This window comes from Vanessa tameamea, chromosome 9, assembly GCF_037043105.1.
Source record: "Vanessa tameamea isolate UH-Manoa-2023 chromosome 9, ilVanTame1 primary haplotype, whole genome shotgun sequence".
Classification (NCBI taxonomy): Eukaryota; Metazoa; Arthropoda; class Insecta; order Lepidoptera; family Nymphalidae; genus Vanessa; species Vanessa tameamea.
Genome location: NC_087317.1, coordinates 12,477,494 through 12,501,077, shown reverse-complemented (window position 1 = coordinate 12,501,077; position 23,584 = coordinate 12,477,494). Strand labels below are relative to the sequence as shown.

Below are 23,584 nucleotides of genomic sequence, written 5' to 3'. Positions count from 1 at the left end.
TAAGTCTTATTATTCTGTAGAAGTTATAAAATTTGAAATTGACAGAACAAAAGGGCGTCCTTATTTTGGAGCCTGCAGTGTCAACTTTTAAATGTGAAGTATCAGTCTGTCAGTGCCAAATACCAATTTGTCAAATTAGAATCAGATTTTTGACGTGAATGAAATTGTATTTATATTGCATTATACAGTAAAAAGAAGCAAATAATTAGTGTTGCAACGTAATATTTTTGTATATTAAGCCAATTAGATTATCCTACAATTACTCATTCAAAATGACTGACGCAATAGACGAATACTTTGCAGTTGCTCTGGAACTCGTTAAAAGTGCCGGAAACCTTATAACAGATTACACGAGCGGCTGCAAAGACTTTAAACTTAAGTCTTCGGATATTGATCTAGTCACGGAAATAGACAAGAAAGTCGAAGAGACCTTAATTAGTGGTCTTACAGCGAAATTTCCAGATCACAAGTTTATAGGAGAGGAATCAGCATTTGAAGGTGTCAAATGCATACTTACGGATGAGCCAACGTGGATAATAGACCCCGTTGATGGGACCCTTAACTTTATTCATGGCTATCCCAGCAGTTGTATTTCACTAGGGCTTGTTATCAATAAGGAGGCTGTTGCTGGTATTATATACAACCCCATTGTGAATCAACTTTTCACTGCAAAGAAGGGCCAGGGTGCTTATTTAAATGACAGACAGATTCATGTGTCTCAAGTGAAGGATGTAAGTAAGGCACTTATATCGTTTGAGGCTGGTACAACACGAGATGAAGAGAAACAAAGAATTGTTTTTGAGAATTTCAAAATGATAGTTACAAAAGCACACGGGGCGAGGACAGTAGGTTCTGCAGCCTTGAACATGGCTATGGTTGCTTTGGGAGGCTCAGATGCCTATTTCGAGTTTGGAATACATGCTTGGGACATTGCAGCTGGAGATATCATAGTCAGAGAGGCTGGTGGTGTATGCATAGACCCAGCTGGGGGGCCATTTGATATACTCTCTCGTAGAGTGCTCTGTGCAAGCAGCCAAGAACTGGCACAGGAATTGGCTTCAATGCTACACCAGTACTATCCAGAGAGAGATTAAATATATTTTTAATAATAATAATAATAAGGAATTTGAATGCATTTTATGTTACTTAATATTCATTATTTATTAATTTTATGTTAGTTATGTAATTACTACATGTTGTAGGAATGTTTTTTTGTTTTAATATTTACAAACAGATCTTATTATACATATAAAACATTTATTTATTCTTTTTGTCTTATTTTGATCAACTCGAGGTATATATTTGTAATCAAGTTTTAAAGTATGAAATGACAATTAAATCAAAACTAGTTAAAAGCACTTGTAAATATAATTTGTGTCATATAACATTAATCAGTTGCTTAATATAGTTATTTATATTTAATGAAATGTTATTGGATAATATATACAAGGTGTATTTTTTTTTTTTCATATATACATCCAATGTAATTAATTTCAGAATGTAGTTTAAAAAAATATTTACAAAATATATTATGTGTATTAAGACTTAAATTAATAAAAATGTGATAGATTTTCCAGATCTTTATTATTTATTTTTTATCTTAAAAGGTTAAGAGATCAAACACAGTTTATAATGTTGTCAATATTATGTAATTTGATGTGTTTCTTGTAATAATTAGAAAAATTGTAACAAAAATTAAATGTTGAATGAAATTACAAATGTTTTATTTAAGAATCATTTAACATTTAAAGTAACTTACATTTAACGTCGGTGGTTTTAAATTAATTTTTCAAAAAAATAAATTCAAGAACATAATTTATTTATTAATTATGCAATATTTGCTAAAAAATAACTTCTGTGCTGTGATTTACGTTACAACTATAAGTACAGATCTATTCATTCACGAAGGTGCACTTCTCCACGTTAAATTATCGGTGTTCATTAGTATTGAGTGAAGCTCGTGCATACAAATTGTATTAGTATGCGTGAGACGATTACCATACGACTTATGACAGGATATATGATTACATTTCCTTTTAAGTTTTACGTAGAGGGCTTTCGTAAGTGAATAGATCTATCTTTTTATGTTAGTTATGTGTCTTAATCATAGTGCATTACTTGCATACTATACATTATTAGTATGTAGCTTGTTTTCAGTCAACTCTTATAATAATCATCCCCAGTCAGTCAGTCAGTTAGTTATTATATTTAGTCTTAGTGAAATCTCTCATCAATTTCTAACATTATAATTGTTATCTGTCAGTCACTGTAATTTAAGAAAACTTATGTTATCCCTTGTATATATAGTTGTGTATTTAATGATAAATTATTATACTCTTAATATTAAATTCATATAATCATGTGTACCCATTTGTATACGTACCTACTCATAAATCGTTTTTATGATAAGAGTACAAAATAATATATACCTAAGAGCTCTTTCACCGAATAGTAATTATTATTTTTTATTTGTCAGCTCATATGGTGTTATAGTCAGAAAATAATATTATTTTTATCCTTGTATACAAATCTGTGAGCTAGGTTAATATTGTAGTCATAATATTTTTAGTATGAGAAATACAATATTAATATCTACCTGAAATTAGTCCCTAAAAATGAGGCGTTACAAATGATAATACAGTAAAATCTTTTCTTCAGTAAATAGTGTTTTGTTTTTATTGAAAATCAGTATTCAGTTGTTAATTGTCCGAGTCATTTGATTGATTTGCAATAAGTATCGTCATCGTCGTCGAAAAGCAAAGTTTCAGTAGTCAGTAAGCAAATCAATCAGTTCGTTAGAAAAGTATTTTGGTCGGGTTTGTCATTTTTACGCGGTCACATTAATTCTGACAAAATATTACATCATTGAATAGTAAACCTTAACTATATTAAGACATATTTTTAAACCTAAACTCTGTTGTTATGTATTAATTGCTTTCATAACTCATAAAATCTATTAAAATAGTCAGTTTTGGTCAGTTGTGTTTCAGTTAGTAATAAAACTAATAAGTTGAGTCAAGATTCAGTCTTGATTGACGTGAGTCTTCTGTCAGTCCCTACTTAATGTAAGATTTGTTTCAGTCATAATTGTCAGTTAGCAGGTAATTCGTTATTTACTTTCTGTGTAGCTTATTAGCTTGAGTCCAAATCATTTGTCTGTAATAGGTCAGTTTTAGTCAATAGCATACCTAGTATTATATTATCTTACTTAGTCTAATAATTAATTTAACTCTTACCTAGATGATAAGTCAAACAAAAATAACGAAAGGAACCATTGAATCCTTTTGGTCCAATCGATAGAAGTACCTTTGGATATTTCCATAATTATAGCAAAATAGTCAATCTAAATCTATAACTCATAAGTTAGTCAAAAATCAGTAAAAGTCAGATCCTTTTTGCCCAGTCACAGGAAAAATAAAATTGTTTACAATGTAATGACATCAATTATACAAATAGGTACATTTGCGCATAATTATTGTACCTATATTATTTTTAGATCCAGTCCAGTCAGTAATAGTTTCATTAGTTATCGTTTTATTGAGTCATTTAATTGCCTTCGGTCAAGTCAAGTCATTTGAGTTAAGGATCAAAAATATAGTGACAACAAATATTTGCATAACATATTGAATTTAATGTAAGAAGAGACTTTTTAATTCAGATTTCTTGTAAATAGATTGAAATATTAATGAAATTTAAAATTTATTTAAATAATACGTCAAGTCATAATTAGTTTCAAAGTCAATGTCCTGTCATGTTACAAAATATCCATATTTTTCAGCATTTTATGTCTTTGTTATATCCGCTTTTAACGTAAAAATAACCAGTCTTACAGCAGTCACATAAGATGTTTAACATCTGACATCTCACCTCGGTATTAAGCAATACATGTTCCTTAATGTCGAAATGATATGTTGATAATAATTAATTCGAAAAATACCATCTGGCCCCCAACCCTAGCACCTGTACGGTTGTGGAAAAGATTTTTCCCAGTTTTAAACTGAATATCTTAAATACTAATATTATAAAAATTAAAGTGAAGTTGGTAAATTGTTCCATAATTAAATTCTTCCAGGTCTTCGTCTGAAAGAGTTGAAGTTCATAGGTCGAGGAATTTCTCGAAGAGCGTAGGGGTCAGATTTGATGGAGGGCATCCTCTGGGGGAATCCACCAGGAAGGTCTTCTTTCTCGTCGTATACTGCCCACTGTGAAGGGCTGGAAAAAGAAAAAGGATTTAAAAAAATGTTTCATTAAAAATGACTGTTATTTTCATTGATTGTCACGATTATTAGTGAAAATTTAGTAATATTTAGAAGAAGTTTTAGTAATATTAATTTCAAATTTTGATAAAATTTTGATCCTTACTTGTTTTCACTTGGTATTATTTGGAAAGCTACTGATGGAGTTTTCACAGAACTGGCAGGTCTCTTATGTTTCGGCTTATTACTACTGATTGGTTTAGACTCATCTATGTTTGAAGATAATTTATTTATCCCTGATCTTTCCTGCATTCCTAAATCATCTAACGTTGGAGAATTAGTTTTTATATTATCATTTGCATTTTCTCCTTTTATTTGGTTATAGTCCTTCAACGATGATCCATCTGGATATTTTCGTAAAACGTTATGCATGAAAAAGTATTTATTTTTTGAATCTACAGTCAAATGTTCGTCATCGTTTCGTCTTGTCGGTCTGTGTAAGTTGTAAGGTTTTGTCGCGGTCTCATAAAGGATAAAAGTTGAAAGTTTAGTATTATTTAAGTCATCTGTAAAGTTAGCATCATCTTTGTCAGTCGCAACAGTCGAAAAGTCTTTACTTATTACGTCATGTATTTTGTCATTGTCAGCAATACGAGTATTGTCTTTGTTAGTATTGGTGATCGCGTCACCTCTGTAAGTCCCTACGTATCCGAAAGTAAGTAATTTGTAAATGTTCTCAGTCGTTGGATTAATTTTGTCAACTTGCGAAGACTTATCTATAGGAAGTTTCGGTCGGTCAGTCAGTAAAGTTTTTTCTGTAGAAAGTGTTGGTTCAAAAGTATCGTCGTCATTGGACCTAGCTGAGGATTGAAAGTTTTCTGTCACAGGTACAATGGGTTTGTTGTCACGCGATTCAAAGTCATTGTCTAAGTCGTCTCTGTTATAGTACGGTCTGTTTGGTCGTCTGTAAGTATCGTCATATGTTTGGTAAGTTACTTTTACTACATCTCTATCGTGGTTTCGTCTTGTAGTCTGTCGCCACGATTGAGTTGGTCTCGGTACGTAATTTATTAAATATGTATATTTGTCTATATTTTCAGTCACAGATATGTAAGGTCTACTAGGTCTTTTTTTATTGGGTAAGTTGTTAATAACTACGGATTGTACGTTTTGAACGTCGTCGTAATAGTCACTGTATTGTCGAGTCGGGTTGTATCGACTACTGATGTCGACGTCGTTGTAACGTCTAGTCTTGTTTTTAAAGTCTAGTTTGTCGTCAATCGCTTGTACTATTATATTAGGTTTTGACTTTGTAGTTTTATTATCTGTACGGTTATTGTCATTAAATTCAGTAGTGTTGAGTTTATGAATATTTTTTTGTGTGTTATTTAAGTCGTTTACAGAATTTGGTTTCTTTCTATTAGCTTGTGCTACTTTTTGAGATTTCTTAGTAGTTGTTATAGGCCCAGCAATGGTGGGCTTAGTTCTTCTAGGCTTAGTAGTAGCGGGTACATCTTCATCGGATTTTCGGACGTCATTACTTGAGTCTGAATGTATTTCAATCCAGGGAGATAAATCAAAATTATTTAGCAATCCATTACGGCATGATATTCGTTCATTGTCAGGGTTGTCAGGAGAAAGAAAAGCGAAAGGTTGAATGTTGTCAATAGAATCTAATGTACGACAAAGAACTTGTGCTAGAGATATCCTGCGTATCTGTTGCAACTGTGCTGGCGTGAACGACGATTCAAACTCTCCGTTCTCATACCTAAAATTATATATAAAGAGTAGTTAGATTAAAAACTCTTACTATCTTATAAAACAAATTCAATGACTAAATTAATATTACCCACCAAAAACGATCACCTTTCCGCAAATTGGAAAATTGTTGAGCTATGATGCAGGCGAATGTCGGTCCCACTAAACCTCCAACCACAGGGCGTTCCGCCATGCCTCCAGTAAATAGGTCAATATCGTCTACGTGTCTAAAAATGTTGTTTTTTAGTAGTAAATAAATGTTCATTGTTCAACAAAATATTATTATAAATACCATCGGGATGGCTTTGTTCAGAATGGGTAAACAAATAAATAAATATAAGAATATTCATATCAAAATACCTATATAAAACCTTCAGTTTCCTAACAACTCTTGCTGGCATGATTCTAAACAGATCTTCAAAGTTACTAATAGCTGACAACCCACAGGGTTCTCTCCAAGATGTGTATGGTGGGACTCCATGGTCTCTCCCTCTTTGGATGTTGATAGCTGCCAAATCCATACCGAAACTAAAGTGAGGAGTTTGGAACAGATGATTTGTTAACTCCTCGGTAATAAATTCATCGCGTTTCTGAATTGGTTGGTTAACCATGCCAAGGAGGAGGCGATCGACAGCGCCCATACTCCAGATGTTAGATGGGTTTGTTAGTTCATCGTGGAGAGAAACATCTGAAGAAGAGAAGGAGTTTGCTAGTGACTCATTGATTTCTCAGTAAAATTGTTCTTAAGCTAATTAGCGCAAAAAAAAAACCTCAATATTTTTTTTAAAGTGACTTATTTTCTTTTAATATGAAAGAAATAAACTTACTGTTATTAAGGGGATGATGAAACCTGTCAAAGCGAACAAAGGAAGACTGCACGAGGCTGTGTCCGAAGCGAAAAGCAGCAGATCCAAAGGAACTAGCTGGGCTTGCGCTGATTTTTGGGCTATAGCCACGATAGAAGCCCTTTTGTTGTAGTTCCAGTTCAAATAGCCGCATTACTTCAGACCCTGAAGGAAAAAAAAGTACGTTATCGAAAGCCTTTAGAATGCAACTTATTACCTGATGATAGAATTTAAGCTTTTTCCTACCTAAAACAATAGGTAGAAATTCTCTATAGGTGATGTGTTGAACCATGGCGCCTACAATCTTGCGTGTCTCCTGGTAGATTTTTTCATCGCTCCAATGGGGATTTAAATGCGCGAGCTCTTGAGCCATTCTGTTAGTATGAATAATGTTTTGACATTTAGTTTTGACATAATTGGAGAAAGAAAATAGTTTTAATATAGTATTTTATATGCTATTCTTTTAAATTAAACACAAAATAACTTAGCCAATTTATTTATTATTATTACATCGGGAAGACTGTTCTCACCTGTTATGCTGTCTTAGCCAGACGATGTGAGCTGCGACGAGTCCGGGATGCTCGTTGACGCGCGCGTCACCAGACTTGAAGCAATCGGTGGAGACCGCTCCCCCGCGACACAGCTCGTCGCGGTCCGGCGGCAACAGTGGTCGGCGCTGCTGGACACGTCCGTATTGCAACATCCCTGTTGAGATCAAATGCGGTTAATATTTAGGAACATTTTGTGATGGTACTAATAATAAAAACTAAAAGGGAAAGTTCTGCTATGAATATATCGAATTATTAAAAAGTAATAAATTTGTTTGTTTAAATCTCATTAACTTTGATTAGTATTTATTATATTTGGCAATGGTTTACCCGAGGATTCTAATAATAATTGGTTTATAATGTAATAAGTAGTAATAATAGCATTTAATTTAAAAGTAATAATATAGAAATATGTATACAAATGAGCCATCTAATATTTTTAGTCGGTTAATTCTTTACCATTTTATGGTACTACCTTCTTGTCTCTTAGTATTACCATTCCTAAACAGCCTAAGTTTGTCCGATTGTCTAGCAGAGCTGGCATATAGTGGGGAGCCGTCTATGTACGCAGATACTTGGTTAAACTGCTCACGCCACCCCAGTGCACAGTCATCTCGAGGAGCTGGGGATGAACGCACAAAGTCCAGACAACGAACACCCCTTGGACCGTAGAATGGATCCGATGGTGGGACGGCAATAGGCATGCATTCTGGGTGCTGGAAGTATATCATTTATTTATTTATTTATATAACATAACAGGATTTAAGGACTAGTAATTGGATTTACACATTTGATATATAAATTTAAAAAAAAATCATGTTGCAGTACAGTCGGATTGTAATTGTACGGAGGACAATACGGATTTGTAATTTATCTCGAAGTATATGCCCAAGGCTTGTGCAAGTTGTGCCTTTTAAATACCGGGACGAAACTCTTGGTAAAAAATGCATTTATAAAAATAATCGGCAAAAATTTAGGCTTGAATTGAAATAATATTGGTACTTAAAAAATATTTTTATTTACCATAAGTTCCTTAGGTATAAAATCTCTTCCACCATCCTTACAACACCTAGGCACTGATCCGTTGAATCCTCTCGATTGGGAGGAGGATGTTACATCATGATCCAAGAACTGGCCCCACTGCATCAGTAAGTGGGTTATGCCAGGGTTCTCAGCGTTTTTGTCTTCGTGAATTAATGCACTAATTTCTCTTGCTGATGGGAGAGTGGTACCGAAGAATGATTTACGCGGTGCTTGGATGCCGTCAGAATAAACTGGTTGTAGGAAACGTTGAACTGGTGTCATGGTGGCGCCCCATCTTGGACGGTTCAGGTTGTTACACGTACCATCGTGTGTGCGATATCTAGTTGAAATTGTGGAAAATAAGTGGAAATTATATTTTAGAATATTCTGTGAAAAAAATAACCTGTCGTTGTTCCCTGCATAAGTGCCAACGTATTTTAATTTGTTGAACTAAAGTTACGTTTATGACGAGATGCAGGATCTTTACAAAATATAAATTACGTTGGCCAGGCAAATTAATTAGTCACGAGTGGTTGCACAGATATAATAGCGGCGATTGTGGCCGGTAATTAAGGCTAGAGATGCGAATATGAAGATTAACGGTTATTGTTACGTATTTAGTCGATCATCATTTAAACATAACATACGCAAGCATCTGGAAGAGCATAACATGCGACGGGCCAATTTTGGTCGCGCGTACTGTATAGTTTGGTAAATTACTTGGTGGCAAGGCTTTGTTTAGTATGATATCCCGTCTGGATAGATGGCACTCTTTTTTTTAAGAAGGTACTAGACCTATACATGTTTCAAGGAATTTCTAATAAACCTATTTACCCCTCCAATTAAGCTTAAAGATTGTGCTAGGAGAAGACAATGGACCCATTCATCAGATATTCTATCAGCAAATAGTAATACTTAATATTGTTGCATTCCGATTTGAAGCGTAAGAAAGCCAAAGAAAGAAATGTAACCTTGGGAACTAAGATATTATTGTGCCTGCACACAATAACATCTTAGTTCCCAAGGTTGGTGGCGCATTGGCGACGTAAGGAATGATTAATATTTCTTACAACGCCAATGTCTATAGGTGGTGGTGCCTTCTTACCATTACGAGGCCCGTTTGCCCATCCGCCTAGTTATATCATAAAGTAAAAGTAATTATATTGTATTTACCCTATTTGATCCTGTGCTAGCAAACAGACTTATTGTATTGTATTGTGTTGTATCGTTACCTTTTAGAAGCAGGTGGGCATTTAGGGGGTCCGCGTAGTGGGCACTGTTCCAATAAAGATGACTGCCGCAGTGCGCTTGCGCCTGGGAACAGGCTTTCTTCCGTGCGACTCTCCAGACGATCACCATTGTTACTGTTGACAAAAACAAAGGATTATTTTTAGTAAAACTTAGTTGAAAAGGAAAATATAGTATTTTTTTTTGCAGAAATAAAAAAACACCCTTATTATTCGACGATTCGACTATTCCTTTCATTGTTCAGTCGCCAAACAAGAGTAGTTTCAAAGTCCACGTATTATTATAATTATAGATCCCTTATTCAAAGAATGTCAAAGACGAAGATATAATTTATCTCCAAATAGTTCATCATGAAGACGTTCGACACGAAATACATGTATATAAACAACAAACAACATATAAACAAAGTGATCGAAGAAACCTTAGAGATAATTAGTTGTAAATATTTATGAGATGATAATATTACTTTCACGAGTTCCGTGACCGTCTTAAAATATTTAAATAGTAAACAAAATAAACTTTCTTCCTCGAGCGTAAGCAGATATTATCTGTTAAGCAGCGGAAATTGTAATGATGTAATGTACAGATAATGAAACAAAAGTTGAGACAAAATTAAAATAAATTGTTTATCGTTATGTTAGAGATAAAATAATTTTGATGGTACCTTCGTGCCGTCATAGGGGTGTTATCGAATGTTATCATTAACATGATACATATTAGAGCTTTGTGTAAGCCTGGCGGGGTAGGTACCACCCATTAATCATATGTACTACCGCCAAGCCGTAATATTAGGTATTGTTTTGTTCCTGCTGAGTGAGCCAGTGCAATTGTAGATCCAAGAGACATATGTGATGCATTGGTTATGTATGAAATTATTAAAATTTCATACGGCGCCGATGTCTATCGGCAGTGGTGATCACTTATTAGTGAAGACAATCAGGCAGCTGAATCGCCCGTCCGCCTACCGATGCCATAAAATAGTCGAAGCTCCGTATCCCACATCAGCCGGGTCCACTCCAAGAGAGTCGGATACTATTTTGAGATTTCTCTTGTGTAATAAAAAAACATAAGAAGATGAGTTTCAAAATATCCTCTCACTATTAAAAATGTTTAGCGGAGTTCTGACGATTATATAAATAAAATATTAATATCGTAGATATTAAAAATATACATTTTTTTAATGAAAATCTTGTAAAAAAAACAGTATATTAAACTCGAAATCTAAAATCGAAATCGAAAAATCGAATCGGATGTATTCAGTTCAATTTAGTTGAAAGATCATACATATAATACACACATAAAAGCATAATATATATGTATGTATGTGTATTTAACAAAAGCTTGTAAAATTACATACAATATACAGGCTGTAATCATATTAACTGATCGTGTTAGAAGAATTCATAAATTATTTTTTAAAGTTATATTAAATGAAAACGCTTATTTAATTTGATTAACATATCTAAATATGATTTGAATATATAATTGCTTATTATGCAAAACGCGATATAAAAGAGAAAGTTCTGAGTAATTCCTAAATATAATAATCGTATTTAAAGTATTAATAGCTAATTACTCCAAGAATTTAGAGTTACGTAAAGAAAATTATTAGGTGTAACGAAACATAAGATTAATTATTTTTATTAAATAAACTAAGCATTTTTTTTAAATGTTATATAAATTCACTTCCGTTATTATGTCAAAATAATTGAAATTAAAATTTAATGTATCAATTTGTATAAACCTTAATTATTTTATACAGTGATTGAGCATGTCCATCAACTACATTGTCGGTCACTAGACCGAGTAATTATTCTGCAGACTTATAACCTAGCTACTAAGCTACTAAGCTAGGTTATAGACTATAGTCTGCAGAATAATTACTACTTATTATTAATTTTCCGATTTTACTTTCTCCATTTATCGAGGAATTCTCGACATCGACATCCTTCGACATGAGAAGGAATTTATTTGTTGATAGCATCAATAATAAAAGCCAATAAAACCTCCGTCAGTCATGGTATTCAGTGACAACAAAATTCCGCAGATATTTTAAACTTTTCTAAATAATACATTGAAATATTACATTAAAAATCATTAATATTTAAGGCATATCACTAAATATAAGATTATACAGATGATAAAAATGCTTTGAGTTAGAATACCTTGATTTTTGGGCACGATGTATAAATGAATTTGTATTTTATGAACATAACTGCGTTATTTAATTGGCGGCAAAGACTAATTACTCTAGTTTCTACTATTAATTATGTAACAAGGGGTAGCTTTACTTTAATTTGAATCTTTTAAAAGTAATATTGAAAAGAGGTTGTAAGTACTTACTTACATATGTATGTTTATTTAAGCATTAAAAACAAAACGTATCGCGTTCTAAATAATACAATAAAACCAGACTTGGTTTAAATTAATTCGATATTAATTCGTATTTTTTGGATCAAATCGAATTATAGCTACAAGAATTATATGTAAGTATTTAATATTGTTAGGTTATAAGATTGTTTTATTATTGTATTTTTGATGGTCTGAAATAAATAAAATTTAAAGATATGCAACCAAAATGTAACTTGTGATTTGTGGCATGTGGAATTAATATTAAATGATCTCGTTTATCAAAGTATCGATTTATGTAAAACTTTTTCCAGTAATAGGTTTATAATAAATTATGCTAAACTGTCGTATTTTAGCGTATGATTGAGATAATTTCTCTTCGATGTTGTTTGAGTGCTTGCTTATTCTAGAGAAAGCGAAAACAACTTTCGCTCGGTGTTACACGTTTTTCGATATATCGAAATCCGTATGAGGTTTTTTTTTGATTTTTGATAAAACAAACTTTGTGTTACTAATAAATAATACTTGCGAAGTATTGTGTTTGTTATGTGGCCGTTTGCCTACACGAATTATTGTAAATATGTGACAAAGTTTTTTTTTTATTATGAATGAAAAATCGTCGTTGATTAAAATAAAACTATATAAAAATCGTTGGTGCAATTTGAAGGAATATTTTTTTTATTGTGAATATATGTCAGGAAACTAAACAACATATTTTAATTTATTTATTAATAAAATTATCTGGTAATCTTTTAATTCCTATTAATTGATTTGAAAATAATATATTTTAATTGTTTTTTACTTCCTATATAAAACCTCAAATAAATTGATGTGTAAACAAGAAATAATAATAAAGTTATTATAATAAGAACTTAATTTATAACTACATGTATTATTTATTTTACGGATAAAGTAAAAAAAAGTAAAAACTTAATCTTTATTTTTTTGTTAATTTTAAATTAATATTAGATTATATGGTTCTTCAAAATGTATTAAATATTATAGGTTAAAAAATATATTCATCGCTTTGGCAGTCGACAAATAAAACTTTTATTAGCTAAATAAAAGTTACTAAGGCAAATAATGTTGTTTTAAGATTACATAATGTTTTAGAGACCACTATCTAAATAAATATTTTCACATCAATAATAACATTATTTTAACGTATTATATTTTTAAATAATTTTCATTCATTACTTAAAATTGGATTATGGAATAACAATAATAATAAAAAATCACGTACCTTCAATAAAATCCCCGTTTATTGTCAAAAATCCAGTCAAAAAGTCAAGTCAAGTCACTCACACTGTCACTGTCAATAGTCAGTCAAATCATTTCACAGTCAAATGTCTGCATTCGATCATAAGTCTTTTTTCATCTATTAAGGTTATAGTCATCTAAGTCATGCTATCAGTCTAAAAAATTTGACTAGAATGCGTTCGATTTTTTGAATTTGGCGCGTGTTGTCAGTTCGCGTGTGGCCGCCATCGCGACCGCGCGGGACTGCGACGAGGGGAGGGTGGCTCACGTTCATATACTTCCACTTCTACCCGAGTGTCGTAAGGGAGATGTTTGTCAACAAGCCTCGGAAAGCTGTTCGTTGAGGTTGTTATTTTTGAATTAACAGATTCATTGAAACTTAGGTTTTTGTCATGCTTCTTATACGTCGTTTTTAATTTATTTTTCTAATTTTCAGAACAGTCCTTGAAGTAGTAGATTTAAAAAAATTACGACATTAATTTCATTTTTAACAATAAATGACAGTAAGTAACTATATAAATATAAAAGTATCTGAAATTTTCATACGATATACGTATTTGAATATTTCAAGTGAGCGCGGGTGGCCAATAACTAGGTATGAGGAATAGCGAAAAACACTAAAAGGAGTCTCGCGTCCAATTTTGATGACAATGAAACTGCATCACTGGAATTTTGATAAATCAATATCCCTAGCCAGGAATCGAAGCTGTTAATGATGGAAAAACGCACAGATTTATAAACCAATCGGCAGTTTCGTTAATAATGTAATAATAAATTTAATAAATATTTTACATGCAATATTAACTTTTAATTAAATGAATTATCTACGTTTACAGTACTCTATATATTTAATGTTTCTGTGACAAGGTCGCTTCGAAGATATCGTTATGGCTTTAAAATCGCCTTCTCACGGTTTATAATACATATAAAGATAAACTGCTGAATCCTGGGATAATTCTACTAACAAATCGTCAATTTAGCGCAATCGAATCGAAATGTATTCGGTGCTGTCAACCCGTTTTCTTATTCCATTAACAGTACTATTCGGTTACGTTTCGGCCGAATTTGTATTGGAATATAACATGTAACCAATACCTATAAAATAGTAGAATTGTTTCCTGTTCTATGATGTAAAGTATTCGTGTGCAATAACGACGTGCCATTTAATCGTTGTCAAATGGTTTTGAATTACTTACATGAATTATTAATATATTGTTATAATCTATATCGAATCATTAGGGATTAATATTGTTGTCCATCAAATGTTTATTTTTATCATAAATAGAAAGCTTTAAAATAAGACTAATAAAGCGTTAGATAATAAAGAACTGTGTCGAAGTGTGTTTTTTTTATTCTAGTATTTTTTTTATATAAAATGTAAATTATAAATGCATTTGTTGTAACAATTCTTTCTCAATTACTTAAACATAATAATGTTAGTTTCAGCCCATATAGGAGGGGGTGGCTCAGGTGTTAGGTATTTTTTGTACCCCTGATATCGTGTGAGCAAAATTTTAAACGATTGCCTTAGTAGTTAAGATGTGAATGCTTAACAAACAAACAAACTCATTTTCGCATTTATAATATTAAATAGATCAAATAAATTTCTTGCTTATTCAAAAAACATGTTTGATTGAAATGTCCAATATTGTAAACGATTTAAAAAAAAAACTAGAATTTTTTAAACGTACTTTTATGGAATAATTGCTTATTATTTTGTAATTTTACAATGACATTTTTTATGTGTATGTGTATTAATTTTTTTAATTAATTAATTAATAATTATAGATAATCGTGAATAATTGAAACGTATTAACGTTTAGATCAAATTCAAATTACTTAACCTGACTTTGACTATCGTTTTAGGAATTGAATATATTGACCATTGCATTGTAATATCAATTTCCTGCTTGGCTTTGGGCGGAGGTCTTCGGTCCACTTGACCAATGAGGCAGTCTATAGAATTCGTGTGTCTTAACCGACAATCGCGCTTCAAAACCAAGCAAGCATTACTGACTTTTTGTGCTTAATTTGCGCAAATTTATCTCGTACTCAGCGGTACTACAACCGTAGTTCAAGATTTTTGAACCAGCTGCAGGACATTTATGAGCTGTAAGTTTCAAGCAAAATCAAAATATACTGTATTCAAGTAAGCTTTGCGAACACTTTTGAATCGTCATTTTACAGGAAAAAAAAGCGGCAAGGAATTCAGTAGTTATTCTTTTCCAAAATTTTAGATTCAAAGTTATGTCAGTTAAATACAATAAAAATTTAAATAATATATGCTGTCTGAAAGCGAAGAAGCATATTGTTATCTAATTATAAACAATAATTTGAACTCGAATTTCTAGTTTTATGTTTTAACGTTATGATGGTGCTGTCGTAGGTTGTAAACTTGTCACAGCTCAACGAGTCGGTTCAGGAATTTGCGAAATAATTTAGGTCAATTGTTTTTTTAAACGTTTCACTTGTTTTATGATGCCGTTGGATACGGATTGAAGGAATTTCGAAATTGTTTTTTTCTTTAAGTTTGTTTGTATGTTACGTGATATCTTCGACGATTGTTAAGCGAATTTATTTGTTATTTTTGTATTAAATAAGTTACATCTTGACGGTGGTGCAATGTGACGAAAAACTAAAACTATAACCCCTAAGTAGTTCGTAACTTGTTTCCCTAAACGGAGTAGCTATTTATGAATACATCTACCCATGGGAAGAAACAAATAAGAATTTAAAATTAACAAAAACATTGTTCCATTTGTTATTGAATCACTTGGACCGTGGAGTAGTAGTGCAAAAAGCTTCATTAAAAGTATAACACCTCGCCTTCTTGCCTCCACTGGTGACAGGAGGGCTGGTTAGTTTTTCGCCCAGAGGATCGGAATTACGATTCAACGGGGAAATGTTGCTAGCATTCTTGCCACTATATGTAAATAATATAACTATGTTTAATTCTTATATGTATATAGTTAACGACTTAACGTTAATATTGGTATAGATTTATTATAAAAATTAAATTAAAAAAAATTCTGAGCAGTACATTTGAGCAACGCGCTGAGATTATATGATACAATTTTACGCTGGCGTCTTCACTCTGAGTCGAGATGGCCCAGTGGTTAGAACGCGTGCATCTTAACCGATGATTTCGAGTTCAAACCCAGGCAGGCACCACTGAATTTTCATGTGCTTAATTTGTGTTTACAATTCATATCGTGCTCGGCAGTGAAGGAAAACATCGTGAGGAAACCTGCATGTGTGTAAGTTCAACGAAATTCTGCCACATGTGTAATCCACCAACCCGCATTGGAGCAGCGTGGTGGAATATGCTCAAACCTTCTCCTCAATGGGAGAGGACGCCTTAGCCCAGCAGTGGGAAATTTACAGGCTGCTAATGTAATGAAATGCTAATGTCTTTCTAGTGTTAGGGTGGTATTGCAGGGTACCCCATGTCCTTTTCTGATCCTTATACTTTATCCTCTACCGCAAAGCACGAGATGAATCGAACAGATATTAGGGCGAGTGAAGATGATACCAATAAGCTATCTTTTAGTTAAAATCGTCGCGTTTTAAACATTAAATATTGTCTCTACTAGAGGAGGGTTTTCATTGTTTTGATATCAAAGTGCTGTTTCATTTTTCATATTTTCTACGGTGAATTTATACTAATATAATAAAGTGTAAATTTTGTTTGTTATCGGGGGTAATTTCCGGAACTAATGATCAAATTCTAAAAATGTTTTCACTGGTAGAAAGCTACATTACTGTATGTGTAGTAATTATATTTATATAATGTAATTTACTTTATTAATACTTAATTATGTATAAAAATATACACACACACAATTCAATTCAATTCTTAGTTTAATGGCTTTTAGTTGTGCCACAGGGCACAGATTATTTCGCCAATGTCACGTAGGAAACACACACACATACATTGGAATTTAAACTTTTGTCAAAATTTTTGTCATAGTATCATACTATTACAAAAAAAAAAAAAAAATGTATTTACAGTTTAGAATATATGACATACGAGTTGTAAAGATTAATTGTTTTAAAACATATATATATATATATATATATATATATATATATTATTGCTACAAATATAATAATATCTACGTAATTTATTAAATGTTGCATTGTTTAACGTCATGGCTTTACGCCTCTTTATAATTGAATGCCTTTATAATTGAATTACAATACAATTTATTACTTTATAATAATAATAGGATTTGAAATAATTTTACGTAAAATTTACGAAGCGTTTCATCTGTTGAAATATTTTTCAATACAAATAAGATACATTAAATTCAGAAGCAGCGCTACTAGTAATACTATACTAGTAATTACTTTACTAATTACTTTGTTCCCCAGTTTTTTTTTTTTTTATGAATGATTGCTTTATATGCAGATCTTTTAAATAATAAAATCAAAGATAGACAGATATAGGTATTTATAATTTCGTCCTATTTTAAAGGATTGCAATAATGAAAACATAAATAGAATTGAGGATATTATTTATAATGTGAACGTCATTTAAATTTGTCATGTAATGTGTAATATTGATGCAACTTGTGAAATAATGAAAATTATTTATGACATAGATTTAATTTACATAATGTTAAATACAATATTTATGTATTAGTTTGTAAGAGAAGTATAAATCCGAAGTATGTGAAAAGTGATGGCTATTATAATGATATTCTAGATAGATATAATCTGTATGTATCGTGCCTTATTATTTGACAATGATAGTCATCCCTTATCATCCTAAGTATCATCAATAGTATTATCTTTTTAAAAAACAATTAATTTATTCAATTAACTTTTAAAATAATAGCCATAAAACCTTTACATAATTATGTCGCGGAAACTGACCGCCATATTAGATATTGGCTGTCAAGCTGACAGCTCAAATGTTAAAATCGGTTTGAGGTTTTAATTGTACATTGGCGGAACGATTGTGGGATGAAACCGCAATAATAAAAGCCATAATATAAGAAATAAAGTTATGTAATCGATTTGATGTGGCTAAGCAATATGTATGGCTAAATTGAGTTATCTTTCGGAAAGTTGAAAAAGGGTCTTAGGAATTAGATTTTTGTTTCGAAAAAAGGCAATTGAAGTTTGCAGCTTTCTTATCATTTGCTCGGTTTTTGAATGTAAAATATATTCTTTTAGAGTAGTTATTATCTTAAGTCGTTTGCCTTATAACATAACTAAAACACAACAAAACTAGTTGCTGTAAAAATGCTCGATGCATTCATTGATTTTATATTATAAAGAAATACAATGAAGGAAGTTGTTGGTAGAATCGTTTCAAATAATCCATTACACGTGCAGTGATATCGCGATTGCAGTCACACCACCTTGCGTGTCTGTTTGCTTCCTTATTCTATTGCGATTCGAAAGTTTAACCGAGTTTATAAAAGAAAAAAATAATAAATCATATTGCTTATACTAGCTGAATAATGTTATCATGCTGGCTGAATAAGACGAAGGCAGCAATTAATTTTTTTTTTTTAAAGCTTTTGTTTTTCATAACACCGATCGTTCTGTATTTAAATTGTTCTTTTTTACCTCTGAAAATTGTATAGTTGCATTAAAAATCGCCTTTTTCTATGAGATTTTAAATCATCTTCAACTCAGATGATCGATGAATTAACATTTTCAACAGATTAAAAAGCTCATGTTCTCATGTTCTTAAGACACTTGTAATGCCTAGTCCAAAGACTACTAAACTAATATACAAGTTATATAATATATAAGTATAAAACTTATATCAGAAGAAGCAGCGTTGTCGCGGACAAGGTTTTCGTTTACACTATTTTATACAAGCAGATGTGTTTCGTAGTTTCAACAGTTTTAAATCAAGACTATTTACGTTACAAGCGACGTTACATAGTAATGTTAATGCCATATGTATTAAATTATGAGTTATGTACTGTATTGTGACATCAACTTTCACTAGAAAATATTTCTTTACGACAAATACAAGGAAAACAGGCTTCTTATTCCAAGGAAAACGAATGATTTTGTTAAAAACATTTTTATAATAAATTGTTTAATGAATATAATATAACTATAAATTAATTTTATTTTCAAAGATTAAATTATATAGAAGAGAAATACATCTATCTATTTGAATAAATTCCATCAAAATTACATCACAAATCAATCCAATCCGATCCGATAATTTGTATTTTTTTTTTTAAATTAGGCAAAAATAAAAAAAAAATACAATGTCGCAACTTTACAGAACATAACTTAAGATGTATTTTTTTTTCAAACGATTATAGTACGAAATGCTTCGTTAACTTAAGGCTGCGTAAGTAAATTGGAATTGAATGTTTGAATAGCCAATTAATTAATTAATTTCATGCCGAGAGCCGAGATGGCCCAGTGGTTAGAGCGCGTGCATCTTAACCGATGATTACGGGTTCAAACACCACTGAATTTTCATGGACTTAATTTGTGTTTATAATTGATCTCGTGCTCGGCGGTGAAGGAAAACATCGTGAGGAAACCTGCATGTGTCTAACTTCAACGAAATTTTGCCACATGTGTATCCACCAACCCGCAATGGAGCAGCGTGGTGGAATATGCTCCAAACCTTCTCAAAAGGAGAGCAGGCCTTAGCCCAGCCGTGGGAAATTTAAAGGCTGTTAATGTTGTATCTTGTATACTAATAAAATTGAAATCACACACGTATTGACTTTTGATTGTAGGGCTTTGTGCAGAACTTACTGGCAAATTGAACATTAAAACACATTTTCTTCTCGTGATTAATGTCCAGAGAATATGGATGGATGCAGCATGAGAGTACAATAGAGCCATTTTTTAAGTATTATTATTGGTAAGGCATTTAGAAATTACTTAACTGAATATTTATATTTATCCCGTCAATTAAGCTTGTGTTCGCAGTGGAGACGACAATAGCCGAAGGGGTCAAGAACCTGCGTCTTTTTACATCACTAAGCGTTTCTTAAACCATTGATTTATTTTAACTGTACAATTGTCCACGCACACGTCATTGTACGCATGCGTGAAGGTAATCATCGCTCTTGGACATGCTCGTGTAGCCTCCCGTGCGTAACCGGGTACCGTTGTCGGTAGGTTATGTTGATATTCCTTGCATACTGTCTTTTGAAGTAGGGAACTAATCATGTATCAAGATCTAGGTACTAGGTCTAGAGCAATTTCCGATAGTTTGAAGTGTTATTAGCGGTTAACCCCCCAAGTAGTAAATTGCCTTAGTGTCACTTGTTGGATATTTCTGACTGAATGGCACGCGAGAAAGTCAAAATGGCGCACCGAGTTGTATCGCTTTCAGTGATGTTAGCTTGAAAGTTACGAAACTAGTTGCAAATATGCCTTAATAATCAGACGTCAGAGAAAACGCGGAGAAAGCAGACTGCCGAGAACTTCGTAATTATCTCAAAATAGTATAAAATCAATCAGTTGTACTCTTAATATTTTTTTACGGCTAATATTTAACTTTCGCGGAATTATACGTTTTCTATAGTCTAGTTTCAAACACAAGCTTAATGGCGGGTTTTATTGTTTTATTTTTGTCCGGACATTTCCAGTAGCCCAAGCTCTTCTAAAGTTTTTCTCACGTCCCTTAGAAATCTCGTTAAAACTTTTATCCTTTTATAAATAGCTAAAGTTAAAATGTTACTTATAAGTCCTAATAAATATGTTTTATTTCACCGAAGCGTTTTGTTTTAACTATATTATTTGCATGTTTGTAGTGTACAATTACTGATATGATATAAGTAGCCCTTCCCGACTTTGTACCAAAAGTTACGCCTCCATATCCCTCTCCTTGAATTTGAAATTTCCAAAAATTATCTTACTCTCCTTAGTAAGTTAGTCTACGTCGCGAAAAAGTATTGATGTTTAATTTCAAGTGAATCGGACCTATAGTTTCGGCGATGTCGTTAATTCGGTGATATTGTGCTCGTATATTATATACAATATGATATATAATCACCGCTTCTGTTATAAACAACTCTTTTTGGTCGCAGGCGAAAGTCAGCCGACAGCGAAAAGCGGACTGATGAGAGTCTGTTTGAAAGTTAGCTTTAGATACTTAGTGCTTTCTACATTTGTAGACGGGTTTATTTGTGGTACTTTAGCAATATAAACGTATTATATAATCAATTATCTTGAAATCATAAATGTATGATTTGTTAACTCAAAAATCATAATTATATTACATTAGTACTAACAAGTTTCTTGCCGGTTCTTTTTGTTAGAAACTTCTCACATTAAAACCGTTGGTAGTTTTACGTTTAACACAATTTTCTAAAATGACGATTCAAAAGTGTTTGTAAAGTTTATTTTGATTTTGATTTATAGTATTCTATGCTAATATGATTGAAATCAACAGTATTTGTTATTGTTTGTTAGAACACGTTAATCACTGGAATTTTTAATTGGATTAAAAATTATCTCATTTGATAGCCCAAACATAGAGTAAGGCTACAGGATAAACATATATTAATTAAATATCTCTATGGATCACGGGGGTGAATCGGCAACGTTTTACCCGGATTTAGAGGCTAGCTATACAGAGACATATGAGCGCGGTGAATTGCTATGTGACAAGTTTTCATCGTCATTTTCGAAAACAAGAGAAACTATCATTCTATATTCTACCGAGAAGAACTCGAAACAAACACAATATTTTTTTATGAACTACATTATAGTAAACATTTTCATGGGAAGAGATTCTTCGAATATTGCAGAATTTTATTTGCTTAGTTTTCATGTGCTTAATTTGTGTTAATAATATACATCACAAGTTATGCGGCAAAGAAAAACATCGTGAGGAAACCTGCATGTGTTGAATGAAAATCGGACACATCTAATAAACTGGCTTTAGATCAGTGTCTTATTCCACTAAGATCTTGTCTCATCCACATAAACAGAGAAGACTTACGTTTATAACTTTATTAAAAGTGAAGGAAAACTTCGCGAGGAATAATTGTCGGTCATTTGTTACAAATATGTGTCCAACAATCCTCATTTACGATAATTATTACCCTCAACAGGAAAGGAAGACTTCACCTCTAAGTAAGTACGTAAGTTTATTTCAGAGAACTGTATCTCCACAGACCTTTCAACTTTTCTATTATTAAAACATGTACACACCGCTTGAATTTCAATACAATTTGTAACTGCTCGTTTTAAATTTCTTATAATCAGTATAACTTGTTGAAAAAAGTGCATCGAGCGATGAGTTTCGTTCAGACGACAAACAAGACAGTCATCGGATGCAATTAGATAAGCGTAACTAACTTTCTCCTAATGATCTTCGGCACACCGAGACTTCAAATAATTCTAAAATTACTTACAAATAATAATTTCATTTTATAAAAATAATTCACTTTTCCACCAACCCGCATTGGAGCAGCGTGGTATGAATATGCTCCAAACCTTCTTCTCAAAGGGAGAGGAGGCCTTAGCCCAGCAGTGGGAAATTAACAGGCTCCTAATGTAATGTAAAATAAAAATAATTGACTAGATTATTCGCCATACATTCACTTGTAAGTAAAGTTTGTTCTCTGTTACGCTGTAACTCCTAAAATAAGTTAAAGATGGAAAGATAATATTCAAGATATATTATATATATTATATTGTATATATTATCGTGGCTTACCACGCCATTTTTCTCCGAGGTCGTAAAATATACATTTTTTTTCATAGATTTGGAAAAGACAATTTTTTTATTTTTATTATTATTATTATATCAGAAAATCAACACCTCAGACCTGGCGAACCGGTTAAAAGAAACTCAGAAGGGTATGTTGTCTCCATACTTATTTATATAGATAGTTTAAATAATTCTTTTTTATGAATTTAACAAAAGAAAGTCAGACGAGCAATTGACACATCTGCTGGTCAGTAACCTTTGCCGCATAATCTTCTCTCATAATAAGTTTCAGTTTTTATAATGTTGTTCAGTAGGGAATCTCTACGATTTAAAAAAAAATGATCGAAAAATAATAGCTCAGTGTATCTCAAATTACTCTTGCATGTTAGTGTGAACGATAAACTTATATTTCTTTGACATTACGCAATTTCATATCTCCGTAACGAGCGTACGTCATAGATACAATAGACAATAATAAATATATATGAGAAAGTAATATAATCTTTATATATAGTGTGGTAAGGGACAAGATCGTATGACACGTTTTATTTCCTACGCGTGTGAATTCCGGATACGAATGATTGATTAGTTCACACTTTTCTTTTCGTAACGAGCATTCGACGGTTTTTTTAAAAGACACGGCATTGTTAAATATATCATTAGACCGAATATAATGAAATATACATTTTACTAGAA

General features: G+C 32.0%; 3 protein-coding genes across 3 annotated transcripts in view; 2 read left to right on the top strand and 1 right to left on the bottom strand.

Moving 5' to 3' along the window:
* The window catches only part of Zip (zipper), a 74,397-nt gene extending 62,091 nt beyond the window's left edge, over positions 1–12,306 (top strand). The window contains exon 29 of the mRNA XM_064215734.1: positions 12,296–12,306. The gene's annotated coding sequence lies outside the window, so the exon portion shown is untranslated. The remainder of the gene's footprint in view (positions 1–12,295) is intronic.
* Positions 143–1,712, top strand: LOC113394886 (inositol monophosphatase 1). The gene has a single exon (XM_026632341.2). The coding sequence runs from the start codon at positions 273–275 to the stop codon at positions 1,092–1,094; it is 822 nt and encodes a 273-aa protein (XP_026488126.1). The 5' UTR covers positions 143–272; the 3' UTR covers positions 1,095–1,712.
* Positions 3,991–23,584, bottom strand: part of LOC113394887 (uncharacterized) — a 46,714-nt gene continuing 27,120 nt past the window's right edge. The window contains exons 4-13 of the mRNA XM_026632342.2: positions 9,603–9,734; positions 8,371–8,710; positions 7,844–8,063; positions 7,330–7,504; positions 7,046–7,173; positions 6,782–6,964; positions 6,315–6,642; positions 6,050–6,181; positions 4,363–5,964; positions 3,991–4,212 (exon numbers count right to left, since the gene is read on the bottom strand). Coding sequence (XP_026488127.2) covers positions 4,059–4,212; positions 4,363–5,964; positions 6,050–6,181; positions 6,315–6,642; positions 6,782–6,964; positions 7,046–7,173; positions 7,330–7,504; positions 7,844–8,063; positions 8,371–8,710; positions 9,603–9,734 — 3,394 coding nt within the window. The 3' untranslated portion in view covers positions 3,991–4,058. The remainder of the gene's footprint in view (positions 4,213–4,362; positions 5,965–6,049; positions 6,182–6,314; positions 6,643–6,781; positions 6,965–7,045; positions 7,174–7,329; positions 7,505–7,843; positions 8,064–8,370; positions 8,711–9,602; positions 9,735–23,584) is intronic.

Excerpts from the sequence above, each read along its gene's own strand:
- LOC113394886 (XM_026632341.2), top strand. The coding sequence starts at position 273 with ATGACTGACGCAATAGACGAATACTTTGCAGTTGCTCTGGAACTCGTT.